This window comes from Penicillium maclennaniae, assembly GCF_028827695.1.
Source record: "Penicillium maclennaniae strain IBT 15551 chromosome Unknown utg000003l:1.0-5670915.0:1.0-5674809.0, whole genome shotgun sequence".
NCBI classification, from domain to species: domain Eukaryota; kingdom Fungi; phylum Ascomycota; class Eurotiomycetes; order Eurotiales; family Aspergillaceae; genus Penicillium; species Penicillium maclennaniae.
Genome location: NW_026623215.1, coordinates 4,327,226 through 4,349,649, shown reverse-complemented (window position 1 = coordinate 4,349,649; position 22,424 = coordinate 4,327,226). Strand labels below are relative to the sequence as shown.

The window sequence follows — 22,424 nt, the reverse complement described above, 5'->3', positions numbered from 1 at the left end:
CCCATCTGATCACACCTGGAACAATGTCGAAGTGGTTGCCTGAGTCCCTCAACCAAGTCGGTATGATAACATCGCCAAGCCTAGCGCGGGCCGCCCACACCTATCTTTATCTTCATCGTCAACTACATCTCGCTACCCCTGGACCTTTACTTCCTTCTGACTACACATCGCTCAAGGTAATTTCAGTCTGCCTGAAATCCATACTTTGTCAATCAATGCCCGTGCGCCCCGAGGCTCCCTCAAATCCACCCCTGCACCTCCGTCTTGCATCGGCTCCGTGACGCCAACACAAGCCACGCCCTCCTGTTTCCAGGCCTCGGCCGCGGCCGCCCTTCGACCATGGGCGTCTTCAGGCCGGGCCGAGCGAGGTCCATCTTCCTCGCCATGCTAGCTACCCTGCTCGTATGCACGGTGTATCTCTACTGGACTCCGACTACCGCCTCATCTACGGTCTCCGTGGTACCGAGCACAGCATTCGAAGTTCCTCTGGTCGAACGCCAAAAAGACTTTTGGAAAGCCTTCCATCCTCTCATCACCAAGTACGATCCTCTTTGCCCTCCGCCAACGAATCTGGGCAGTGCGCGCGCAGTCCATTTCAATCCCAATGAAAGTATCCCACGACCCGATCTATCCAGGGTGACGGAGGAGTGTTTGTGGCTATTGGAAGGAGCGCATGACCAATTTGTGAAAGAGATCACTCAACCGGCTCGAGACTTAAAGCCGGTTCACAGCCATACTCCGGGTACGCGAGGAATCGTAACCACGGCTGGTTCGACTTACATGCCAGTCGTGATCAACTCGCTGCGCATGCTTCGCCGCTCCGGGTCCACGCTTCCCGTCGAGGTATATATGAAAGATACCGAGGAGTGGGAGAAACGGATCTGTAATGAGGTGCTTCCGGAGATGAACGCAAAATGCTTGGTGATCGGTGACGTCGTGGGTAAGGAGCCCATCGCGCACTATCAACTCAAGATTTTCGCCATGCTCTTCTCCTCCTTTGAAGAAGTGATTTGGATGGACGCGGATTGTTTCCCGCTGCATAAACCCGAGGAGCTTCTGGACTCGGAGCCATATACTTCAACCGGCATGGTCACCTGGCCAGACTTCTGGTTCTCCTCGGCATCCCCTCTATACTACCAGGTCTCAAATCAGCCAGTTCCACCCATGACGAGCCGTCAGTCTACAGAAGCGGGTGTGATTCTCGTGTCTAAGAAGACCCATTTCACGCCTCTCTTACTTGCCGCCTATTACAATTTCCACGGTCCTTCCATGTACTTCCGACTTTTGACCCAGGGAGGCCCCGGAGAAGGAGACAAGGAGACATTCACCGCCGCTGCCGCAGCACTCCAAGCTCCTTACTATACGGTGAGTGAGAAAGTGCAGCCGATCGGGCATTTCGATTCGATCAAACACTCGGGATCTGCTATGGTTCAGTCAGATCCACGAGAGGATTACGCCCTTACCTCGCAGGGCAAATGGAGAATCAATGACCCATCGGTGGCACCTCCTCCCGCTATCTTCTTCATTCATGCGAACTTCCCCAAGTTCAATCCTGGAGACAATCTCTTCGGTATGGGCTGGGAGACCACCCCCACAATCGATGAAAATGGTACGGATGTGCGGGCATGGTCAGGTCCCCTTGACGTTGTCGACCGGTTCGGTTTCGATGCTGAAAAGGCCTTCTGGGAGGAGATCAAGTGGGTCACTTGCAAGTATGAAACCGTCTTTGAATCGTGGAAAGACAAGGCAGGCCTTTGTCGGAAGGTTGAGGACTACTGGAACAACGTCTTTGCGGAATCGCATGACGATGACCCGAAATTCACCCGAGAAGGTTGAGCCTTGTGCTCCGTTGATAATCGAAAACTCTGGTTGCCGAACTTCAAATACCAGGTGTGCCTGGTCGATGGTTGAAGTGCTCAGCCCCAACAGCAGTGCCTTCAAGTGAGCCCCCATTTTGATGGTTGGATCGAAGCTCGGGACAGCTGTGCTTTTCCTTTGGGCAGTGGGGCACCTCATTTGTCCTAGAGAGAATCACTTATCCACTACCTCCCAATATGGGCCTCTTCGAAGGGCACTGCATATATATGGGCTTGACCCATGCTGCACATTAATTATTTGCGTTTCCATGTCGCACATATGGCATCTAATACGAAAAGAGTGACGAGAAATACCTTAATATAAATGTCAAAATACCTCAAGTTTTTTACGATACGATGGTCTTTACGGTGGTCATACAAGTTGATTTCAATCATATCATTCAAGACCTCAACTATCAAAGCGAGGATTCAAATCGTTATATCGTACATGAATAACTTCCCCAAACGCCTTCCTGATCGAATCCGAGCAGACAATGCCAAACGGGGGTATGGAATTTTATAGCATCATCAAGCACCTTATTTCTTGATGCCCTTCTGGCGCAGACGCTCCTCATCTTCAGCCTGGAGCTCTGCGTCGATCTGGGCACCCTTGGAGGGGGCATTGCCGTGCATCTTGGCCTGTGAAGCAGTCATATTAGCATGTAGAATAAATAAATAATGAATCTGGATTGCAACATACGGGCTTGGTAGGATCCTGCTTGCTCAGCTCGGCCTCCTGATCGTACTCGTTGTTGTGGTGGTGAGAAGGGTCGTCCTTGCGACCCTGGGAAGCAAGCTTGTTGGCAATGGAACGCTCGTCCTTGGAGTCGAGGTTCTTGTGGCTGCCCTTCTGGCCCTCCTTGTAGGGGGTGGCCTGCTGCTCAGATCGGGGAGCGTTGCGCTGGTCACCGGCTTCGTAGATGGCACGGGAGCCGACAGAGGATTGGGCAGCGCTGGATGACATTATGTAAAGAGGAATTGAAAATTTGAAGGTATCAAAGCGGTTGGGAAGAGTTTGAGAGATGAGAATGTGAGTGAATTGAGTATGGTCGTAGCTGTCGTTGAAAGCGCTCGAACTTATACTTGATGGACGAGAGAAGACCGGTGATGTCACTCTGAAGTCACTGAGATCATATATGTGGGTCGAGAACCAGAATACTTCGACTTCGACGATCACTGCTTGATGGTCGTGTGCACTGGACCCTATTTTTTCTCTTCGGGTTTGCGTCAGGGCTCCTCTTTAATCAGGGTTGTTGGGGGGCGGTGACATCGTTGATGCACCGCTTCGATTCCATCGCTCCGCTTTGTATACTCCACTCGGCCTCTCATTTCATCAGTGGCAGTATTAGTTTTGGTGGTCATTGCGATAGTCAATTACTGAAAGAATTCTTCTATCACTGGAAACAAGCAGAGTCAAATTCCATTGAATTCTCCATATCCTTAGATGTGATTTTTTTTTTTTATATTACTTCGTGGTGTGGTATGTAGGGTCGAAGTGGTTGACCGCATTGAGGACCGGTGAGAGCTACCGTGGAGTAGGAGCAGATGGCCAAGTCAAACGAGTTTCTAATTCCTGCATATTCGACGCTATTCTCACATAGTGGATATCGCAATTGGATACGAATGGGGATTCAAATCATCATTGCCCCTAATGTACTCTATCCCATTCTTGCGCACGGCCCACTCCGGCCATCGGAGTCCATTACGACGATTATGCATACTGCAATCAATCAACATTGCCCCTGGTGCCCTGATCAAGTCTCCCCGATTTAGTAGGGAATCATTCCTCCCACCGATCAACCCCATCAAGCATACACCATCCGTATCTTACAGCACAAGGAGTCCACCCGCCGTCATGCCGGAAATCCAGCCCCGCTTCCAACAGCTATTCACAGAGCTGAAGAACCGCTTCAGCACCACCACCTTAGGCAGCGACAAGTGGTATATCCTTGCCACAGCCACTCTAGCCGCAAGCCCAGATCCTGAGCGTGCGGACCAGCTCTGCTTGTACCTCTGCAGCCAGCCAGAGTATGCGACCTCGCCCGCCCGCCAGGCACTAGTCCGCCGTCTCCGCGAAGCACTGATCAAAGCCGTCCCGATTGTCGGCGTCTGCAAGCCCATTGAAGCAATCCTTTCCATTAGCAAAGTTGAGCGCGATGAAGACAAAGATTATACATTCACGCGCGAAGGCTGGCAATGCGACCAGGCCAACCATGACCGCGGCACCGAATGGATGCAGAAGTTGTACTCGCGTAACACGGGTAGTACGTTGAATTTGTTTGCTGCGCACAAGGATTTCTCTTGGCTTTCGGAGGAGATTACCTATGGGCTGTTCTTGTCGGATCGTCAGGTGCTGGATGATGTGGATACTCAGCTAGTTGTGTTGCCGGGTATCATGAGCCAGAATCTGCCGAACGAGACGCACTGGCATATTCGTGGTACGAGGCGCTTGGGTCTTCCTCAGCAGGAGGTCCAGGTCATCTGGGACTGTGTGCAGCTTGTGGCGCAGTTCTTCGATGTCAAGTTGAATAAGGTGCCTACTGTTGAGCAGGTGGAGTATGATGTGTAGCATTCACATAGAGGACATTTAGCGTAGCATGTGGCATATCTACTATTTTCAGCAGATTCCTATCATCTCCAGATCTTGAATACTAAAGTTGGCGCCTAGTGACTGACAGTACTTGAGAGATCAACACAAAAGCACCCTTGCACGGTTGATGGCTATGTCGGGTATATATATTCGATTCGACTGGTTTGACCATGAACTCTGCTTGAGAATGTGCGTCGCCTTATGAGCAATACTAACTGGAGAGGTGATCGCAGCTTCAGTCGCTTTCAAAACTACACATTTCAAACTGGGTTGTACTTACTCATCTCTAATTGCTCAATACACGCAGAAAGCCGAACATCATAGATCGGGCCGATAAGAATCGATAAGGAAAAAGTTCGCAAGCGGCCGAGGGCGGAGCGCCGTCAAAAGTGTCTGTTTCGCTCGACCATTCAAGGAACACCAGAAATTACACAATCATGGGTAAACGCAAGCAGGATCTCGGTGACGTGCCCATGGGTGGTACCAAGGGCGACGATGAGTCCGACGATGTGAGCACCCCGCGCTGCACTTTGCCGGACAACCTCTAACCCGCTACAGGACGTTGAAATGGTCAATGTCGACTTTGAATGGTTCGATCCGCAGCCCGCTATCGATTTCCACGGCCTGAAGAACCTCCTCCGCCAGCTGTTCGACAATGACGCTCAAATGTTCGATTTGTCCGCTCTGGCCGACCTGATTCTCTCGCAGCCAACACTGGGCTCGACTGTCAAGACCGACGGTAACGAGTCGGATCCTTACGCTTTCCTGACGGTCTTGAACCTCCAAGAGCACAAGGTACATTGGATTGAACGTGACAATCTTGATGGTTCCCTGCTAAAATCCCTATAGGACAAGCCCGTCATCCAGGAATTGACCAAGTACATCAAGACCAAAGCCGCCGCCAACCCTGCCCTCTCCGCCCTTCACGAGCTCATTTCTCAGACCCCAGTGCCCCCAATCGGCCTAATTCTGACCGAGCGAGTAATCAACATGCCCTCCGAGGTCATTCCGCCGATGTACAACATGCTGCTTGAGGAGATGGCCTGGGCCATCCAGGATAATGAGCCGTACAACTTCTCGCACTATGTGATCATCTCGAAAAATTACCAGGAAGTCGAATCTAAGCTCGACCTCGAAGAGGCGAGGCCTCAAAAGAAAAGAAGAAGGCCGGCGAGACTGCTCAGCAATTCTTCTTCCACCCCGAGGACGAGGTGCTCCAGCGCAATGCCGTGTGCTCCGGTACCCTGGAATACACACACCAGCAGGATGACGGGCATTCCGACTCCAAGCGTGCATTCCAAGAAGTCGGTATCCGCACCAACGGGAGCTTGACCCTGATCGATGGATCCAAGTTCGAGGCTGCTGTCAAGGCAGTTACGGAGTACTTGAACCCACAGTGAAGGGATCATTGTTCATTACATTTCATGTCCCGTTTACGAAAAACCTTCTCTATATATATTTGGTTTCTTTTGCTTGCTTGCTCTAGTACCCTTCAAATCAGCGGCATGATTCCATAGATCCCCAAACCAAAAGTTCATAACTTCATGATATAAGTGCTGTTTACTCCCATTGGGTACCCTTGAGGCGCTGCATAAGATATTCGACCTCGACAACCTTGGTCAGAGGGATGACGCATTCCTATAATTGGTACATGTCAATAGCTGCCTTTCAAAGATCAATCCCTAGACAGTCAATTTCTTACCTTGTACATTGCGACCACAGCATCGATGTTGATCTTCAGACCCTTCTCCTCAGGAAATGCAGGATCAGTGCCATAAGTCTTAGCCTTCAGACCCAAACGCTCCAGAACCTTCCGCTCAACCTTTGCATCTGTAATTGCAGCATCAATGCCCTCCCGATCCTCAGCCTTGATCAAACGCACAAAAGTCTCGGGGTCTTTCCGGAACTTCGACTCAGCAACAAACTTGCCAAAGTGAATTCGGCGCGACAGCGCCTGCAAACAAGCAACATCGCACGTCGCCGCCGACCCGTAGTTCTCCTGGGTCTCGCCACGGTCTTCCCGACCGAACTTCGGGCACACAGCGGGTAGAATCTCGTCGATGTAGCGCTGCTTGATCACGTCATTGACGTTCACATCGTTGGGGTGCAGGATGCGCGGGTACTGCAGTGGTTGCAGAATCGGCTTCTCGAGCACATCAGGGAAAAAGGGGTATTCGTCAGGAGACTCGTAGCGACGCACACGCGATTGCAGGCGTTCTTGTTCGCGGAGGAGGTAGTCGGCGAGACTAAGCTCGCTGGAAGGAATTTTGACTCCGCCGGGAACATAGATGGTCTTGTTGAGGGGGAATTGGACTCGTTCGATCAAATGAAAGGTGATTGTGTCCTCTAGTCGACTAGTGATCTGATATGTTAGTAGCGGTTCTTATGAAATGTGCGTTCATATGTGCGAGCTCTGGTTGCTCCGATCGAAGTATCTCGCGGCGGGCATGCACCGCGGGGCCGCGGGGCATGACGAGGTAAAGGCTTGTCTTCTCAGGACTTGAAGATTGGAGAAAGCTCACATAAGCTGGAAGCGGATGTTGGCAAGGTCCAGTGCCTTGGATGCATCGGACAAATCAATAGCTGTGTCCATGGCTGTGGTGGTGAAGTTGAATGAGGAGAGAAGTAGCGGGTCTGCGATGTCGGGATCGACTTCTTGGGCGCCGCAGCCCTGCCGTTATTTATGTTGCACACCAGCAAGTGAAAGGTTTTCAAGGGGTGGTCATGCTTTCAATGTCTCTAATCGAGGCGATCTGCTCTCTTCACTGAATGTAAAAAGCCTATTTACTTTACAGAAACTCGTCTGTGCAGTATATCGGATCTTTGGTACTTGACCAGTACCAAGCTTCCTGCCGGGCACCCTACACAAGCTGGGGTACCAAATAGGTGAAAACACCCAAAGTGGAGGTACCTTGCACATTGCTAGGCTCTGGATCATAACAAAGTAAATAATGATATGTCAATTGAAAGCGAGACCGAGTCTCAGACTGTTTCGGAAGGTACCGTACATACCCGGGAACGCGGTAAATCATCGCGTGGACACATGACGATTACCTCTCTGCATCTACCGAGCTCCCTTCTCTCCAACACATGGGTCTTGGTTGAACCCTCCACAACTCCAGGCTATGGAGAATCACCGTCGCGATGATTCGCCTTCCGGTCTGTCCGATTATGCCGAGGGCGATGGCTTGCTAGGCACCGGCATCACGGTAAGCTTTTTTCGCCGCCCGCGACATGCCCCTCAACACCGCGGGCTAACACACCCGATATAGACCCGTCATCTAGAGGCATTTGGTCGAACGGTTACATCAACGGCTGGACACTTGATAGGACCGGCCGACCAGAACCAGCCGGCCCATTATCAGAATGCCATGACCGACATCCACCGCGAACTGCGCCGGCCGAAGGCGCAGCGCAATGTGTTCGCCCTTACCCAGACGACTCCGACCGATCTGATGCGATCTAGGTTGTCGACCACTGAGATCAGGTCTCGTGCCATCTCCTCTCTCCCCGACGAACTCCTCGCCGATATACCCGAAGACAACAGCTCCTACTCCTTGTTCCAAGGCTTCCAGGCCTCCATACCCGAAGAAGAACGTGGTCAAAAAAAGCACCGGAGGCGGCCATCTAAGGGTGGAAAACATCTCAAGGATAGCGAGAAAGCTGGAGCTTTGACAGCGGGACCGGCTGCGCTCAAGGAGGAGCGAAAAACGCTCAGTAAGAAGTTGGATCTGATGGGCGTTCGCAAGAACATGTGCAGCGCCGAGATTCATGAGATCGATAAGAAGATCGCCAATTTGCACAAGATGCGCCAAATCGTCCTCGATCGACTAGCGGGCTTGGAGATGGACGAGGCTGCATTGGAGCACGATCGTAGGTTACCCTACCACATATGTCATTGACAAGAGAACAGCAATTCTAACCTTCATCGTACAGTGACCGAACTCGACAACAAGCTTGAAGACCTACAGCCGGAGGAGACACCCGACACATCTGCCACAACCGAGACACCAAAGTCTTCTGAAGCCCCGGACGATTCAATCACTTCTGCCGGCGTCCCTGCCATGGACGCTTCGTTTATGTCGGAGTCGATATATGAGAAGTTGCCCACCCGTCGCCAAAAAGCTTAAGACATAGATCTATAAGTATGGAGCTCTGAATTCTCGCGGACTGGAGATGATCGCTTACAATGAAATCTAGGAAAACGTTCGATGCCGATTTTACACGAGCATTTCGCTCCAGGGTCATTGATCAAGGAAATCGAAGCGCATACCGATATGATCACTGCGATTGACTTCGACTTCCCCTTCGGCACTATGATCAGTGCCGCACTGGACGACACTGTACGAGTATGGGACATGAATGTTGGCCGATGCTCGGGCCTGCTCGAGGGTCACCACGCCTCAGTCCGATGCTTGCAGGTGGAAGATAACATTGTGGCGACGGGGTCTATGGATGCTTCCGTTAGACTTTGGGATTTGAGTCGCGCTCGGCCCACAACTCGTGATGGCCGCTTGAACAAGCACGAGCGTCACGAGCAGGAGGATGCCTTGGAGCATGCCTCCCCTGTGCCTCCCTCGTCCAACCTGGAAGACTGCCATGTGTTCACCCTGGACGCACACGTCGACGAAGTCACTGCCCTCCACTTCAAGGGCAACACACTCATCTCAGGCTCTGCAGACAAGACACTGCGACAATGGGATTTGGTCAAGGGACGATGCGTCCAGACACTTGACATTTTATGGGCCGCGACCCAAGCCTCGTCTACAACCACCATCGATGGGACTTGGCGCCCGTCGGGCCGTCTTCCAGACGCGTCTGCCGACTTCGTTGGAGCAGTCCAATGCTTTGACGCTGCCCTAGCCTGCGGAACGGCTGACGGTATGGTCCGCCTGTGGGATCTCCGCAGTGGTCAGGTTCACCGCAGCCTCGTGGGCCACACTGGCCCTGTGACCTGCCTGCAGTTTGACGACGTGCACCTTGTAACGGGCAGTCTGGACCGTAGTATTCGGATTTGGGACCTGCGCATGGGCTCCATCTACGATGCCTACGCATACGAGAAGCCCATCACCAGCATGATGTTCGACTCCAAGCGCATCGTAGCTGCTGCAGGCGAGAATGTGGTTAAGGTCTACGACAAGGCTGATGCCCACCACTGGGATTGCGGCCCCGGCGTTGGAATTGATGACGACGAGGGTCCAGCCCCTGCAATTGTGGAGCGCGTTCGCCTCAAGGACGGATATCTGGTGGAAGGCCGCAAGGACGGCACGCTGGCCGCCTGGACGTGTTAAATGCAATGTTACTATTCTCCCGCCCCTAGTACATCCTTGCACCGGCATTTCGCCACCTTCCCTCTCTCTCTTCCCCCCCCTCACCTGTGCCCTATGTATAGTATTTCATCTCATGTCTAGAGAGCTGGATGTAGCAAGCTGGCGCAAACGGAGTGACGGGACTTTGGAATCGCGATTCTTATGTGCAAGTCACCATGGTTCATGCACAATTCACTCGCTTGAAAAGAAAGCATTCAAACTGCATTCGTAGGGATCGTAGAAGAAAAAAACACATTGCCAAGAGACTTAAAAATAGCTGGAAAATAGGGACTCGACAAAGCGACAAAGAATGGTACCGTCGAGGGCCTGGAGGGTTGGGAACAAAGCGAGAATTAATTTCACCCGAAATGCAAACTGCAAGTTACTCATCTTTGTCACGGTGTGAGCATAGCAACTTCGAGATACTTAATCATAATGTTCTCCCCTCTTATGAAAGTGTAAGAAGTATGTAGTAATGAGGTTTGAAGGTGGAAGGTTAAAGGTTGACCAGATACGGCTCTGATTCGCGACGATCACGGCTCCACATCTTTTCTGCTCACGTTTCGCGCGTCTGCGCGTCTCGACACTGAGATTCAGGGTTCGTCTTTCAGACTCACTTCAACTCAACTGACATTATACCTTCTGCTTCAATCGTAAGTCTTTGTCACCTTCCGTCGCGGACCGTTCTTCGGAGACTCGGTGTCCCCTGCCAGGACCCCTTTTGGTGCTGGTACTCTGGGATGACTTATACCTCGTTACGACCATGCAGCTCGTTCAAGCTGCTTTTTAAACCGTGTCTAATACGATCGCAGCTCCTTGATTCCTGTGTGAAATTGTATTCACGAGCAGAGACTTCTGTCTGGTGACCAGAGCCTGTGTCAAGGCTCGGTCCTTCGCGACAGAGTGGTGTAAGTTCGAATTCCTACTTTTCCCTCCAAGATCCGTGCACTGCCCGAATCCCCTGTCATTCATTCTCTGGCATACCCATAAACTACTCTTATATACCCTCGATGTGCATGAACCTCAAAATCAGCCCTTTGTATTCCCTTCAACATTCCTGTCTGCAAAAGTCTCACCATCCTCGAATCGCTGGGCACTTGACTCCGCCGAGTTGCTCATCGTATCGCTCTGTAATGACTGCTTTTCTTCAAATTTGACTTTGGTCTGTTTTTTTTTTTAAGTCCGTCCCTTGATTTGAAGTTTTTACGGGTTGGCAGAGAGAACATAAGTGCGACATGAAATGAACCAAAAGAGCCACAACTAATGCGCGCAGATGCCTCGCAAAGCCGCGAGCAAACTCAGTAAGGGGTATTCTTATGCCTCTTCTGGAGACGAGTTCGAGACATTACTTGGTAACTCCCCAGGTGTAGCCTTACCTGCTGTTCCAATCGCAAACTCTTGGAATTATGGGGCCCAAACAACATCTGCTTTGCCCACGCAGACTCCAGTGGATCCAAACATCAGTCCGGCCCACATCGCCAAAAAGATTGAGGCAGGTATCCAGATTGCACAGAGACGAGATTCGCCAAGTCAACAAAGAAGAAATCCCGAAAGGCGGACTCGGCGAAAAAGGGAGCCAACCCCCGATCAAGCTCAGCTCCAGCAGGATCTTGACGGTTTCGCATCACCTACTCCTTCGCCTCCTGTCCGAAATTCAGTATCTACAGACTCAAGTTCTGGAGAGGAACCTCCACGTCAACGTCGCTTGTCAGTCATGTCGAACGAGCCATTGTATCCGTCACCGCTTCAGCGCGCTGGGGACCGTCTGAATGGTGCTTCTGTTCAGGAGTAGCCCGGATCGGGAAAGTTCGGTTGACAATGTATCTGAATTGTCATGGGATCTGGAGCGTGATATCCACGGGGATGATCTGCAACGAACACGGCCAAGCAAATACCGTGGTGAACGCCACGGCAAGAACATCACTAAGCCTCCTCGTCGTCCTTCTGGACTTGGCCTGGCCATGACCCAGGAAACAATTGAAGAGGAGGAAGAGCCTTCCTCGGAGGAGGAAGATGCAGCAGAATCAGATGCAGGAAAGGACGATGAAGAGGACAAGAAAGCCGAAGCAGTCGAGGAGGTTGCCGTGGAACAAGAGGCTGAGCCCGTTACCAGCTCGTGGACCGCACCCGTGCGGACGATTATTCCATCAATGTTCCGACGCTCTCAATCTGCTGAAGCCGGGTTTGAGATGAATTCACCCCAGCCGCCCAAGGACAGTCTTTCTCGACAATGGTTCCCATCAATCAGACCGACGAGTCGCGATGGCCAGCCCCATACCTCAATGCCAAAGCCGAATCGTACCAACTGGATCAGAGCTGGTCTCATCTTGTTGCTCTCGCTGGCTCTTGCATTTGCATTACAAGGGGGTCTTTGGGCTGCGCTTCCACATGACAAGATGTCGAAACTGCGCTGGCCTATTCCTTTCCGCCAACCCCGAATCAATCTACCTCCAAATATCACCGAATCCGAAATATTCCACGGTTTCACAGACCAGGTTTCAAAGATGAACTCTCAAATGTCATCCATGTCTCGCGAGCTCAGCAGTGTTCTGGCAGAGAATGCCAACGCCCCCCGTCCTACCGACATTCATGTCCCAGTCGTCGTGGGCCCGCGGCATCCACCCAGAATCAACTTCCTGTCCCCAGCCATGGGAGCGATAGTCGACCCAGCCAACACCGCCCCCACCGCAAGCGAAAACCATCCGTCCTACTTTAAGCGTGTGGTGATGAGAATGTTCCGGCTCGGGGCCAACTTTGGGCGAGGTCCTCTTCCTCCCGTGGCTGCTCTTTCACCATGGGAAGAAACAGGAGATTGCTGGTGCAGTACACCCCGTGAAGGAGTTACCCAGCTCGCGGTCCTACTTGGCCGTGACATCGTCCCTGAAGAGGTAATTGTCGAACACGTCCCCGCCGGCACTACCCTCCATCCAGACTCAGCTCCTAAGGAAATCGAAATGTGGGCGCGCTTCCGCGTCATTCCTCTAGACCAAGAAGATAACAATAATACCGAGCAATCTTGGTGGCCGTGGTCTTCAAAGAAAAAAATTCGGTCCGCGGAGCCCCCATCCGCCCGAGAAGCAGGACTCGGTGGCTATAATATTCCGGGCGAGAAATCGCTGCATGATGTGCTCATGAGCTCCCTTCGCATCTCCAACGCCTTTGAACCCGAAAGCAGCTACTCAGACGACCCTGTCCTCGGCGCGAACTTCTACCGCATTGGGAAGATGGAGTATGATATTCACCGCGAGAACAATATCCAGCGGTTCGCGCTTAACGCCATCGTTGATATTCCGACTGTCCGGGTGGACAAGGTGGTCTTCCGAGTCAAATCGAATTGGGGCTCGGATATTACTTGTATCTATCGCATTCGGCTGCATGGACATCTTTGATGTGAGATCCTTGGTGGTCCGTTACGATTTGCTCCTACGGAAGTGCTCTGTCGGAGGAGATAAGCGTGGTTTCGGGCGATACTTTGCATTTAGCGAGTTGTGGTGGCGTTTGAGGAATTCATATTGGTATTCGGATTGGATTGATTGGGTAGTTTGTAATCAATAGATATTTTAATGAAGGTTGAAAATTTGAAGCGGGCTATCCTGGTTCACTTGAGGTAGATTATCTGTCGAGGGAGCCCTACTTCGGTCGAAGTCTCGATACATGCCTGATGAATCAGGCGGCAGCAGCATTGGCCCGTCGGAGTTGAGAAGAAGAGGTGCAGAGAGGCCATGATTGGCATCTTTTTGCAAAAGGTCTCGTAGAGATAGATATATAGTGCAGAAGGAGGCCGTTCCAACCCAGTTGCTCGTGGATGCCTTCTCCCATTTCCGGACTCCACTCATTTCCCCCACCTCGACATGACGAAGGCGGACACCCGCCCTCCTCTCGGGACCTTCACCTCCCTCGGTCACGCGCCTTTCGTGCAGCCATCCTCGTACCTTCTCCCTCCAATGACCTCCCAACCCGAGAGACCAATCGATCGGGAAGAGCGACATGGCCTGGTCAGTTTGCTTCCTTGACCCGTCTTAGGTGACGGGGGGGGAAATCCACGAACTCTCCCCGTGTCCCCCCCCCCTCCTCGCGGCTCGTGGTTCATATCCAGATTTCGACTAACTCAGCCTCACAGCGTGCCATTCGTAACTTCCTGAAGGTGCGCACCAGTTACGACGTCCTCCCTCTCAGTTTCCGACTCATCATCTTCGACACCTCGCTTTCCGTCAAGGAAAGCTTGAACATTCTCATTCAAAATGGCACGACTCCCTTCGTGAACGCAGAAACCGTCGGCTGACTGGGCAATCGGGAAGTACAGGCATCGTTTCAGCCCCGTTGTGGGACTCCAAAGCGTCCAAGTTCGCGGGTCTTCTGACCACCTCCGACTACATCAACGTCATCCAATACTGCTTCCAGAACCCCGCCGCCCTTGATCAGATTGACCAATTCCGGCTAGACAGCCTTCGCGGTGCGTTCACAACTTTCCTCCTGCGTAGGGACCGTTCCTTATTGACCTGAGAATCGGAGTGAACAGACGTCGAGAAAGCCCTAGGCGTTGCGCCGCCCGAGACCATCTCCATTGACCCCGAGAGACCTTTGTACGAAGCCTGTCGACGTATGCTCGAGTCTCGCGCGCGCAGAATCCCCCTCGTCACGAACGATAGTCAAACCGATCGATCTCATGTGCTCAGTGTGATTACGCAGTACCGCATTCTCAAGTTCGTCGCTGTCAATGTGAACGATACGCAGAAGCTGCGCCGTCCGCTCGGTGAGCTGTTGATTGGAACATATGATAATATCGCCACGGCCTCCATGGACACGCCTGTTATTGACGTGATTCACATTCTGGTCGAGCGCAGCATATCCAGCGTGCCTATCTTGAACTCGGAGGGTAGGCGCCATTTTCCCTTTCCAAGATAACCGGGGGAAATTTCACTAATCTGCGTCTGTTCTAGGTGTTGTGTACAATGTATTCGAGTCAGTTGATGTCATTGCGCTCATTCGGGGCGGTGTCTACGATGATTTGAGCCTCACGGTGGGAGAGGTTCTCAAGAAGCGTTCGCCGGTAAGTTGCAGGTAATAGCCATTTCACTGGGCTACAAGCTAACTCATTCACCGCAGGAATTCCCGGGGATCTACACCTGCTCGCTGAATGACGGACTGGACACGATCTTCGACACCATTCGCAAGTCTCGCGTTCACCGCTTAGTGGTTGTGGATGAGTACTTTAAGCTCAAGGGTGTTCTCACCTTGAGTGATATCCTCCAGTACATCCTCCTCGAGGGAGAAACCGAAGAATGACCTCCTACGAAAGCATTGCGCATAGGTCGGACCGGGTGGTCCACTGCGAAGAAAATGACGAAGTATGATCAAGTCTGGCTTGGGTCTTCTACCAACTATACATATTCCCGAGGTTTTGCATGATACCGGCGTTTGCGATTCTATATTTGTTTACCCCAAAGCTGAAAATACCCGACGGGCTCTGCTACTTTGTGGGTTGTTGTTTGTACAAAGGTAATATGGCCCCTGAAAGCCTCAGCCTCGGGCACACGGCACAAATAGATCTCCTTGAACTATGTGATACTCTTTAGCCATATGCTCGGTTCAATTGATCTAGGCGAAACTCAATACCAATGCGACAACTTGGAAGTTGCGCGTAGACCGCAGCTTCTCTTTTCGATGCGCTTTCCCATACATGCAACCTTCGAGTCCCGCTGTGTTTGTGTTTCTCTTTCTGCAATGACTTGACCTAAGATCCAGATCGCGCCTCCATTCTTATTACCATGCCGTTTCTTAAAAAGCTATTTCGTCCGTCCAGTGCTCCCCAAGCTACCCGTTCGACTCGTCGCGCCTGGCCCCTATTGCGGCTTTCGAGAAGCGCACCGCTGCCAAACCAGCCTGGGCACAATGTGAACAGCATTGATGAGCCAGGGTGGTCTCTGATCGACCACGAAGAAACGTCCACTTCGCTTGCTGGCAATGCAACATCGAGCTCAGCTGACGATCATATCTCGCCTTCCCATACTGAATTCAATGCGCAAATTAGTATCAGCGCGGCATCTGCTCACAGGAGCAGTGATTCTAATGAAGTTTCCCGGTCTCAGCATGGCTCCAAGCGCCTCAAGAACTTTGTGCACCGCCTGCGCGGAAGCAAATATCAAGAACGAGTTTCTGTGCTGTCGATGAGGGAAGCTCTTCAGCAGACTGGGCCTGGCGATGACGGGCCCCAGGCGACCACCGATCCTGTCAAGAGAGACCTGAATCCTTCAAATACCCCACTTGATCTCGAAGGCACAGAGACAAACCGCCATGTCAGCGCCCAGACAGCTGACTCCCATGAATCCAAGGACACTGCCTTGACCGTTCGTCGATACCCATCCCAGATCCCTCTCCAGGAACTGGAAGAAGGCTGGCTGAAGAACGTGATGAACTTCCACCCGCACTCTGACGGATCAGAGCATGCATCACATTGCTCCTTCTCGGAGCATCCTTCCCCGGGATTCCCTCTTTCAGACTACCCCGTCCTGGAGCAGCATCCGCCCCACCCCCTCTCAGAGCACCCTCTTGCAGCATCGGATCCTTTCTCTGATGGCAAAGCTACGGAAAGCTCGTTCCCAAGCCGTGAGTCCTCCAAATACAGCGACAAACATGGGGCAAGGTCGGTTGGGAATTCGCTGGAACAACTGGAATCCGCGAAAACCAAGAGCACACTAAATCCATCAACCAAGTCGCATGCCGGCACACGTCAGGCTTCTACGCAAAGTCATGCCTCCGCTGCCAGTCAAGCCAGTCGAGGCAGTCGACTGAGCCACCTCGACCCAACAAAGGCGAGTGTCGCATTCAATGCACTGACTGCGGAGTTGAATCTTCAGTTTCATATTCATCCTGCTGTTGCTGAGGACATTAATCCTGGCTGTGAGTCAATCCAACCTGCTGTTACGAGTCATACCTGACAAATGTCTATAGCCGACGCTGACGAGAAGCCAAGAGCAGACGAGGAGAACGTATCCCGCCGACACCGATTGTTTCATCGAGTTCGCCCCGTGCAGTCGAGCCTGACCCTGGAAGTTGATTCTCAGCCGCGGGCCCCGAGACTTCGACGAGCCAGGACATTTGCTAGCCTCGGACGCCGGACCGATCCCATGAGTTCTCTGCAAGGCCGATCTATCGAGACTCTGGCGCGTTTGGGAGGCCATAGCTTTATCGTTCTGCCTTCACACCTGGCACCTTCTCCGCTGCAGCTACCTGCATGTATTGTGATGTGCGTGATGTACTTGCGAAAACGAGGTTTGCGATCGACCAGTTCTACGTCATGATGTGGCCAATTAACTCCGGTTCCTGCAGGTGCCAGTACTTCGGCCAGGCTTTTCCTCGACCCGGGAAACATCAAGAGGGCCATCGGCCTGTACGACGAATTTGCCAAGCATGTTCTCTCCGCCGAGAAAGACAACAGTCAGATCGCCCTCACCATGCGTGTGATCACCATGCCCCCAAATGAAACCGACGCCTCGCCGCACTATGCACTGGTCGTGGCCTGGGCGCTCAAGGCCTTGCTGGAAGGACTGCCAGGCGGCATTCTCGGCTCTGCTCGACTCTACGAGGCTCTGAAATCTATTTATTTTTCCGAAACCTCTACAAGTCATCGAGTGCGTCTGATCTCGCTCGCTATTATCGCGCTGACTAGCGAGATGCAATGTGCGCTCATCTGCGCAATTTTCGGACTGCTCACTGGTATGCTCCAAGAGATGAGTCGCCTCGCACAGCAGGAACTCTCCGGGAATGTCCCCCGGCCGATGGCAAGCGTGACTGATGCCGATCGGCTGGGCCGGGTATTCGGTCCGCTGCTGATAGGAAGGAACATTCGAGATACTGGACAGGAGAAAGTGGAACGGGAGATCGAGGAGCAACGTGTGGCGGGGCTGCTCCTTGAACATTGGAGCGGCGTAAGCCGGAAGATGCGTGAATGGGCTCGCGGACCAGGCCATCGGGGCTGAGATTCATGCGGGTTATTTATCTTTACTATGATGAAGGCAGAGACTCTGTAACAATTCCCATTGGGGAAATGTTATGTTTAAGCTACAGAGCTGGGCATAGCTCTCTCAACCAAGTGTATACATACTGCCAGACCCGGTGCCCCTCTTTTTTTCTCCACTTTGCCCACTTCTATCTCCCAACCCGGTTTAGATCCTCGTCTAGACCTTCATGACTGGGCGGCTTGAGATCCCGTATTCATGGTGTCTCTCCTCAGTGATGTCAGGACCGTAGACTCTAGCTTCACTTTTAACAAGATGTGCCTTGGTGCTGGGGATGGCAGATCAACCGTGGCTGGCCTTGGTATTAAGTATGCCACTCGTCCTGTACAATCAGCTCAGCCTGACTCTGTGCCACCGGATTCCAAACCGCGTTCTGCACGGGCATTCGTTCGGAACTGCTGGACCGCTGGAAGTCTTGTCCGACCGTGGCTCCCACCGACCGATACCTGGGCCTACACTTCTTCAGGCACCGGCCGACTCATCGACCGTGGTTCTCCTCTTCTGTTTTGCCCAAACCCTGAGTCAAAAAGTCAGGTCTGTAACGAGACTCCATGATTGGGGGGAGGTGAACTGAGCTGTACCTGGCCTGATCACCGAAACAAAGACTTGCCAAAAACTACCAAACTACCTAAATTTCAAAAGGCTACCAAGGCTCCCAAGGCAAGGAAGCTACTCAATCCGAGAGACAAAGTCCCAGCTTCGCGACTGTTGCACCTTCCTCCATTTGAAACCCTGCCATGTCAACGGGGAATTTGAACCTGCCGAGCGGCCTTCACCTCCCCGACACTGGAAGCACTGTCGGACCCTCCCCTTTCACAGCGCCAAACGCCTTCTCCGGCGAGTTTCTGGGATTGCCAATCAACGAAGACGAACCACAATTCTGGGGCCTCAGTCCCATCTCTCCAACAATGGGCATGGCATGGGATACCAAACCCGATGCAACGGCCTTTGCCAGCTCAACCCTCGAACGAGACCTCAAGAATGCTCAGGTCCGCAATGGTCAACCTACACCGCCCCCCTACGACGACCACGCCCGCGACTTATCTAGCCTCGAATTCGAGAGCGCCAGCAAGCGCCGCCGCCTGTGCGAGTCCAAAACCGCAGCAGATAGTCTGAGCCCAGACCTCGACGACCTCCCTCCTCAAGAGCGAGCGAAACGGGCCAAGTTCCTCGAGCGCAATCGTCTCGCGGCGAGCAAGTGTCGACAGAAGAAGAAAGAGCATACACAGAAGCTGGAGTATCGCTTTAAAGAACAGTCGGAGAAAAAAGAGCGATTGCAGGGAGAAATCGCTAGTCTGCGGTCACAGATCCTGAGCCTCAAGAATGAAGTCCTGAAGCATGCCCAGTGCGGCGATGAGCCCATTAAGCTTCATCTTGCACAGATGGTGAAGAAGATCACTGATAGCGACGGCCCGCCCCCGGCCCCAGCGCCCGCCCCAGCTCCAGTGGACCCACCACTCAATATCGTGGACCACATCCCCGTCTCGCCGCCCCGAGCTCCTCCCACGCTTCCACCGACCAAAACACCGATGACCAGCCAGGCTGCAACAACTTCGAATCTCTCTTTCGGATTCGATCCACTGCAGCTGGAACCCGCTGCGGTGGCAGCGGCAGAGGCCTTTGAACAACAGCTTCGTCGTAATTCAGAGGCATCGCTAGTTTCCGAGTCCTCGTACACCTTTTCGGCAGACGATACCTTCGATGATCTGATCAACGTTTAACATGATAATGAATGGGAGATGTGCGTCGGATGGAGATGGCTTCTGTCGGAGTGATGGACAAAACGTCACCCAAAAAAGAAAAAGCTTACCCGGATGGAAACTTTCGTTTTGCAACTTTTTTACTTGCGATCCAGTCGGAATGGCTGGAGGGTGTTCGGAGTTTATAAAGGTGGCAATTGATAGCTAATGCGAGTTCATTGGACTTGGCGGTCTTTCTTTCTCCATTTGCTTCCATGCGTGGTAGAGTGAGTAGGTCTTGAAATGGGTGTCATCACTTTCACATTCATTCGATTGTTTCTTGTCTATTCCTCTGGAGAACCTCTGGAGAACCTCTAGTGCTTCAGCAATATCCCGGAATATTCATAGCCCTGTAGCGTATTGTATGCTTCCATTGGGAGAGAGGAGAATTGTTTACCAAGAGCAGGAGCACCTTATCCTTGAGGAACCTGACGATATTGTGCTCATGCAGGTATCCTTGACTTATCCATACCTAGGTACCTTTTTAAACACGTCTCACTCCTCTGTGCAGTATAGTCCTAACTTGATGTACCGGAGTCAGGTCCGTCCAGCGGTCGACTCGAGGTGAGCGGTATACTTGTTCGCGGTATCTACAGTGTCTGCCGTCTCCATGCGGTCCAGATCATCTTGCTCATTCGAGCCCGTGGCCACATTCAGGTCAGAACTCTTCCGGCTATGTTCACTATCCGGATCAATGCCATCGAACAGATCGTTGATCTCCTCGAGCGTCTTTCCGGCAGTCTCCTTGAGACAGAGGAAAGTAAACGCCACAATGAGAATATCAAGCACTCCGAACAATAGGAACGTCCCCCACCCAATACTAGCCATGATATAAGGCGTCGAGAAGCTCCAAACAAAGTTGAACAACCACTGCGATCCAACACCAAGGGCAACACCAGGCTCCCGGGTTCGTGTCGGGAAGATCTCACTAGTGCATGGCCACGGCAGTGGGCCCCAGCTAAAGTTATACGCGATGATATTGAGATAGATCAGCGCGATGGTCACAATGCCGGCCGAACTAACGACTCCATCTTGTGGCGGATAGGTTTTAACAACACCCGCCGTGGCAAGCATACAAATGGCCATGAATGAAGCCCCTGCAGCCAGCACCGGGCGCCGTCCGAATCGATCGGACATGAAAAGCACAAAGATCAGACAAGCTGCCACCTTGATAGCGCCAAAGATACCCGTCAGCAGTAGGTTCTGGTCCCCTGGCCCGACGAGCAGGGAAAAGAATTGCGGACCGAAATAAGCCAGTGCCGTCGAGCCCGTTGATTGCTGCGCTAAGAAGAGACCGGCACCGAGAAGCAGACGGTGCATGTTCGGCCATTCAAGGAGTTCACGGGGTCTGAAGCCCGCTGTAGCGTGGCGCTCTTCTTCGAGGCCCCGGCGCATCTCGGCAAATTCATCGCTTACGGCGGGACCATCACCGGCTCGGATCCAGACTAGACTGCGCCATGCTTCATCTGTTTTGCCGTGTGCTAGGAGCCAGCGGACACTTTCGTCGAGCGTGAACATTCCCAGACCCATTAATGCACCAGGGACGAGTTGGAGTCCAACAGGGAGCTGCCATTGGGTAGCGGTGGAAGGCATGGATTTGACGCCGTAGTCTATCCAGTAAGAGACTAGGATTCCAATAGTGTAGGTGAGCTGGTAACAGCTACCCAGTTGGCCGCGGATTTCTTTCGGGCTCATCTCGGACATGTAGATTGGGATGACGGTTGCTGAGCCGCCGACGCCGAGTCCACAGACTACTCGACCGACGTAGAAGAGTGGTAGCGAATGGGCATCTATGATCTCTAGGATAACGCCGATACAGAAGACCACAGAGCAGGACATCATGGCGATCTTGCGACCCCAGTGGTTGGTAACAGGCCAGATGATGAAACAGCCGGCGAGGGCGCCGGCTTGTTGGATGCCGACGGCGATGGAGCTTACGCTAGTTTCATTTGCGCTGCTGAATTCAAATGACGATTGGAATGATTTGAAGGTGAGCACACCACCTTGATTGGGTTAGGATGAAGTCAACTGATGTATGAAGTGCACTCTACCGATAACACCAGAGTCATATCCAAATAGTGCACCGCCGCAGCATAACACGACAGCTAGCCAATATGTGCGCCACCGAGCCTTGGAGAGACGTAACGGCTCCATTCCGAGATCGAGCTGATCCAATTGATTTTCGTCGTAGGCCTGAGGAAGCTGGGAGTATGAAGCAATTGAAGTCGAAGTACCGTTCCACCAGCTATCCAAGCGAGCCCGCCAAGTAGAGACAATGGGTCCAGGAGTTGGAGCGAGGGTGGCGGTTCCTGATGGACCAGCGCTCACATTGTCCGACATAATTGCGGAGAAGAGAGAATCGAGCTAGCTCATCTGAGAGGAATGGATAGGCACTGTCGAAGTATAGCGACTCCTCGAACGTCTGGTTCACGCTGGTTCTGCTTCTGTTGATTCTCCGGATTTGCATGTATTATGTCATGGACTGCCGACAGCCGATGCGCAATGAGGTGGCTGGATCACGCAATCTTGTCATGTATTGTGTTAGTGTGGTATAAGACTTGAGACTTGTGACAATTATACACCATTATGGACTGTGGTTCTTTGGACTCACGAAGATGATCGTGGCCTTTTTTCCCAGCATGGAATCCAGGGCTCCCGCGAATCAGCTGAGGTCTTTACATAGTGGAACGACAATACCGGCACTCAACACACGTTGCGATAGCTTCCCCGCATGTAATATTACAGCCGATTACATGACCGATTGAATCCACATGGCGCGTGTTGGCGCCTTCTCGTTATCCACTCAGGAATGTACTCAACTGCTTCCTGGCCAATCTGTAGCCGACAGCCGACTAGCGATTCATGCCAACAGAGCACGATATGGAGGTGCCTTAGCTATAGAGATCGGGAGT

At 52.4% G+C, this 22,424-nt stretch overlaps 11 protein-coding genes across 11 annotated transcripts; 8 read left to right on the top strand and 3 right to left on the bottom strand.

Annotated features, from left to right (window-relative positions):
• Positions 1-339: 339 nt before the first annotated feature.
• On the top strand, positions 340-1,836 carry N7477_003745 (alpha-mannosyltransferase; the record flags this gene model as incomplete). Its single annotated transcript, XM_056965408.1, has 1 exon — positions 340-1,836. The coding sequence occupies one exon, from the start codon at positions 340-342 to the stop codon at positions 1,834-1,836; it is 1,497 nt and encodes a 498-aa protein (XP_056825361.1).
• A 557-nt stretch (positions 1,837-2,393) lies between these two features.
• N7477_003744 (uncharacterized protein) lies at positions 2,394-2,820 on the bottom strand (the record flags this gene model as incomplete). The annotated part of the gene is made up of 2 exons (XM_056965407.1): positions 2,394-2,495; positions 2,557-2,820. 2 exons carry the CDS (start codon positions 2,818-2,820, stop codon positions 2,394-2,396), a joined length of 366 nt encoding a protein of 121 aa, XP_056825360.1.
• A 687-nt stretch (positions 2,821-3,507) lies between these two features.
• N7477_003743 (uncharacterized protein) lies at positions 3,508-4,425 on the top strand (the record flags this gene model as incomplete). The annotated part of the gene is made up of 1 exon (XM_056965406.1): positions 3,508-4,425. The coding sequence occupies one exon, from the start codon at positions 3,508-3,510 to the stop codon at positions 4,423-4,425; it is 918 nt and encodes a 305-aa protein (XP_056825359.1).
• Positions 4,426-4,883: 458 nt separating this feature from the next.
• Positions 4,884-5,846, top strand: N7477_003742 (protein-transporting protein BCP1; the record flags this gene model as incomplete). Its single annotated transcript, XM_056965405.1, has 4 exons — positions 4,884-4,955; positions 5,005-5,241; positions 5,296-5,559; positions 5,592-5,846. 4 exons carry the CDS (start codon positions 4,884-4,886, stop codon positions 5,844-5,846), a joined length of 828 nt encoding a protein of 275 aa, XP_056825358.1.
• A 160-nt stretch (positions 5,847-6,006) lies between these two features.
• Positions 6,007-7,039, bottom strand: N7477_003741 (chorismate mutase ARO7; the record flags this gene model as incomplete). Its single annotated transcript, XM_056965404.1, has 3 exons — positions 6,007-6,084; positions 6,149-6,800; positions 6,969-7,039. The coding sequence occupies 3 exons, from the start codon at positions 7,037-7,039 to the stop codon at positions 6,007-6,009; spliced, it is 801 nt and encodes a 266-aa protein (XP_056825357.1).
• A 532-nt stretch (positions 7,040-7,571) lies between these two features.
• On the top strand, positions 7,572-9,737 carry mdv1 (uncharacterized protein; the record flags this gene model as incomplete). The annotated part of the gene is made up of 4 exons (XM_056965403.1): positions 7,572-7,655; positions 7,719-8,319; positions 8,383-8,559; positions 8,647-9,737. 4 exons carry the CDS (start codon positions 7,572-7,574, stop codon positions 9,735-9,737), a joined length of 1,953 nt encoding a protein of 650 aa, XP_056825356.1.
• Positions 9,738-11,028: 1,291 nt separating this feature from the next.
• On the top strand, positions 11,029-13,144 carry N7477_003739 (uncharacterized protein; the record flags this gene model as incomplete). The annotated part of the gene is made up of 2 exons (XM_056965402.1): positions 11,029-11,486; positions 11,542-13,144. 2 exons carry the CDS (start codon positions 11,029-11,031, stop codon positions 13,142-13,144), a joined length of 2,061 nt encoding a protein of 686 aa, XP_056825355.1.
• Positions 13,145-13,606: 462 nt separating this feature from the next.
• snf4 (AMP-activated serine/threonine-protein kinase regulatory subunit SNF4) lies at positions 13,607-15,041 on the top strand (the record flags this gene model as incomplete). Its single annotated transcript, XM_056965401.1, has 6 exons — positions 13,607-13,750; positions 13,876-13,999; positions 14,059-14,208; positions 14,275-14,631; positions 14,696-14,805; positions 14,862-15,041. 6 exons carry the CDS (start codon positions 13,607-13,609, stop codon positions 15,039-15,041), a joined length of 1,065 nt encoding a protein of 354 aa, XP_056825354.1.
• Positions 15,042-15,523: 482 nt separating this feature from the next.
• N7477_003737 (uncharacterized protein) lies at positions 15,524-17,734 on the top strand (the record flags this gene model as incomplete). Its single annotated transcript, XM_056965400.1, has 3 exons — positions 15,524-16,655; positions 16,707-17,027; positions 17,085-17,734. 3 exons carry the CDS (start codon positions 15,524-15,526, stop codon positions 17,732-17,734), a joined length of 2,103 nt encoding a protein of 700 aa, XP_056825353.1.
• Positions 17,735-18,510: 776 nt separating this feature from the next.
• On the top strand, positions 18,511-19,494 carry atfB (bZIP transcription factor atfB; the record flags this gene model as incomplete). The annotated part of the gene is made up of 1 exon (XM_056965399.1): positions 18,511-19,494. The coding sequence occupies one exon, from the start codon at positions 18,511-18,513 to the stop codon at positions 19,492-19,494; it is 984 nt and encodes a 327-aa protein (XP_056825352.1).
• A 555-nt stretch (positions 19,495-20,049) lies between these two features.
• On the bottom strand, positions 20,050-21,852 carry N7477_003735 (sugar porter family MFS transporter; the record flags this gene model as incomplete). Its single annotated transcript, XM_056965398.1, has 2 exons — positions 20,050-21,515; positions 21,564-21,852. 2 exons carry the CDS (start codon positions 21,850-21,852, stop codon positions 20,050-20,052), a joined length of 1,755 nt encoding a protein of 584 aa, XP_056825351.1.
• Between the last annotated feature and the right edge of the window lie 572 nt (positions 21,853-22,424).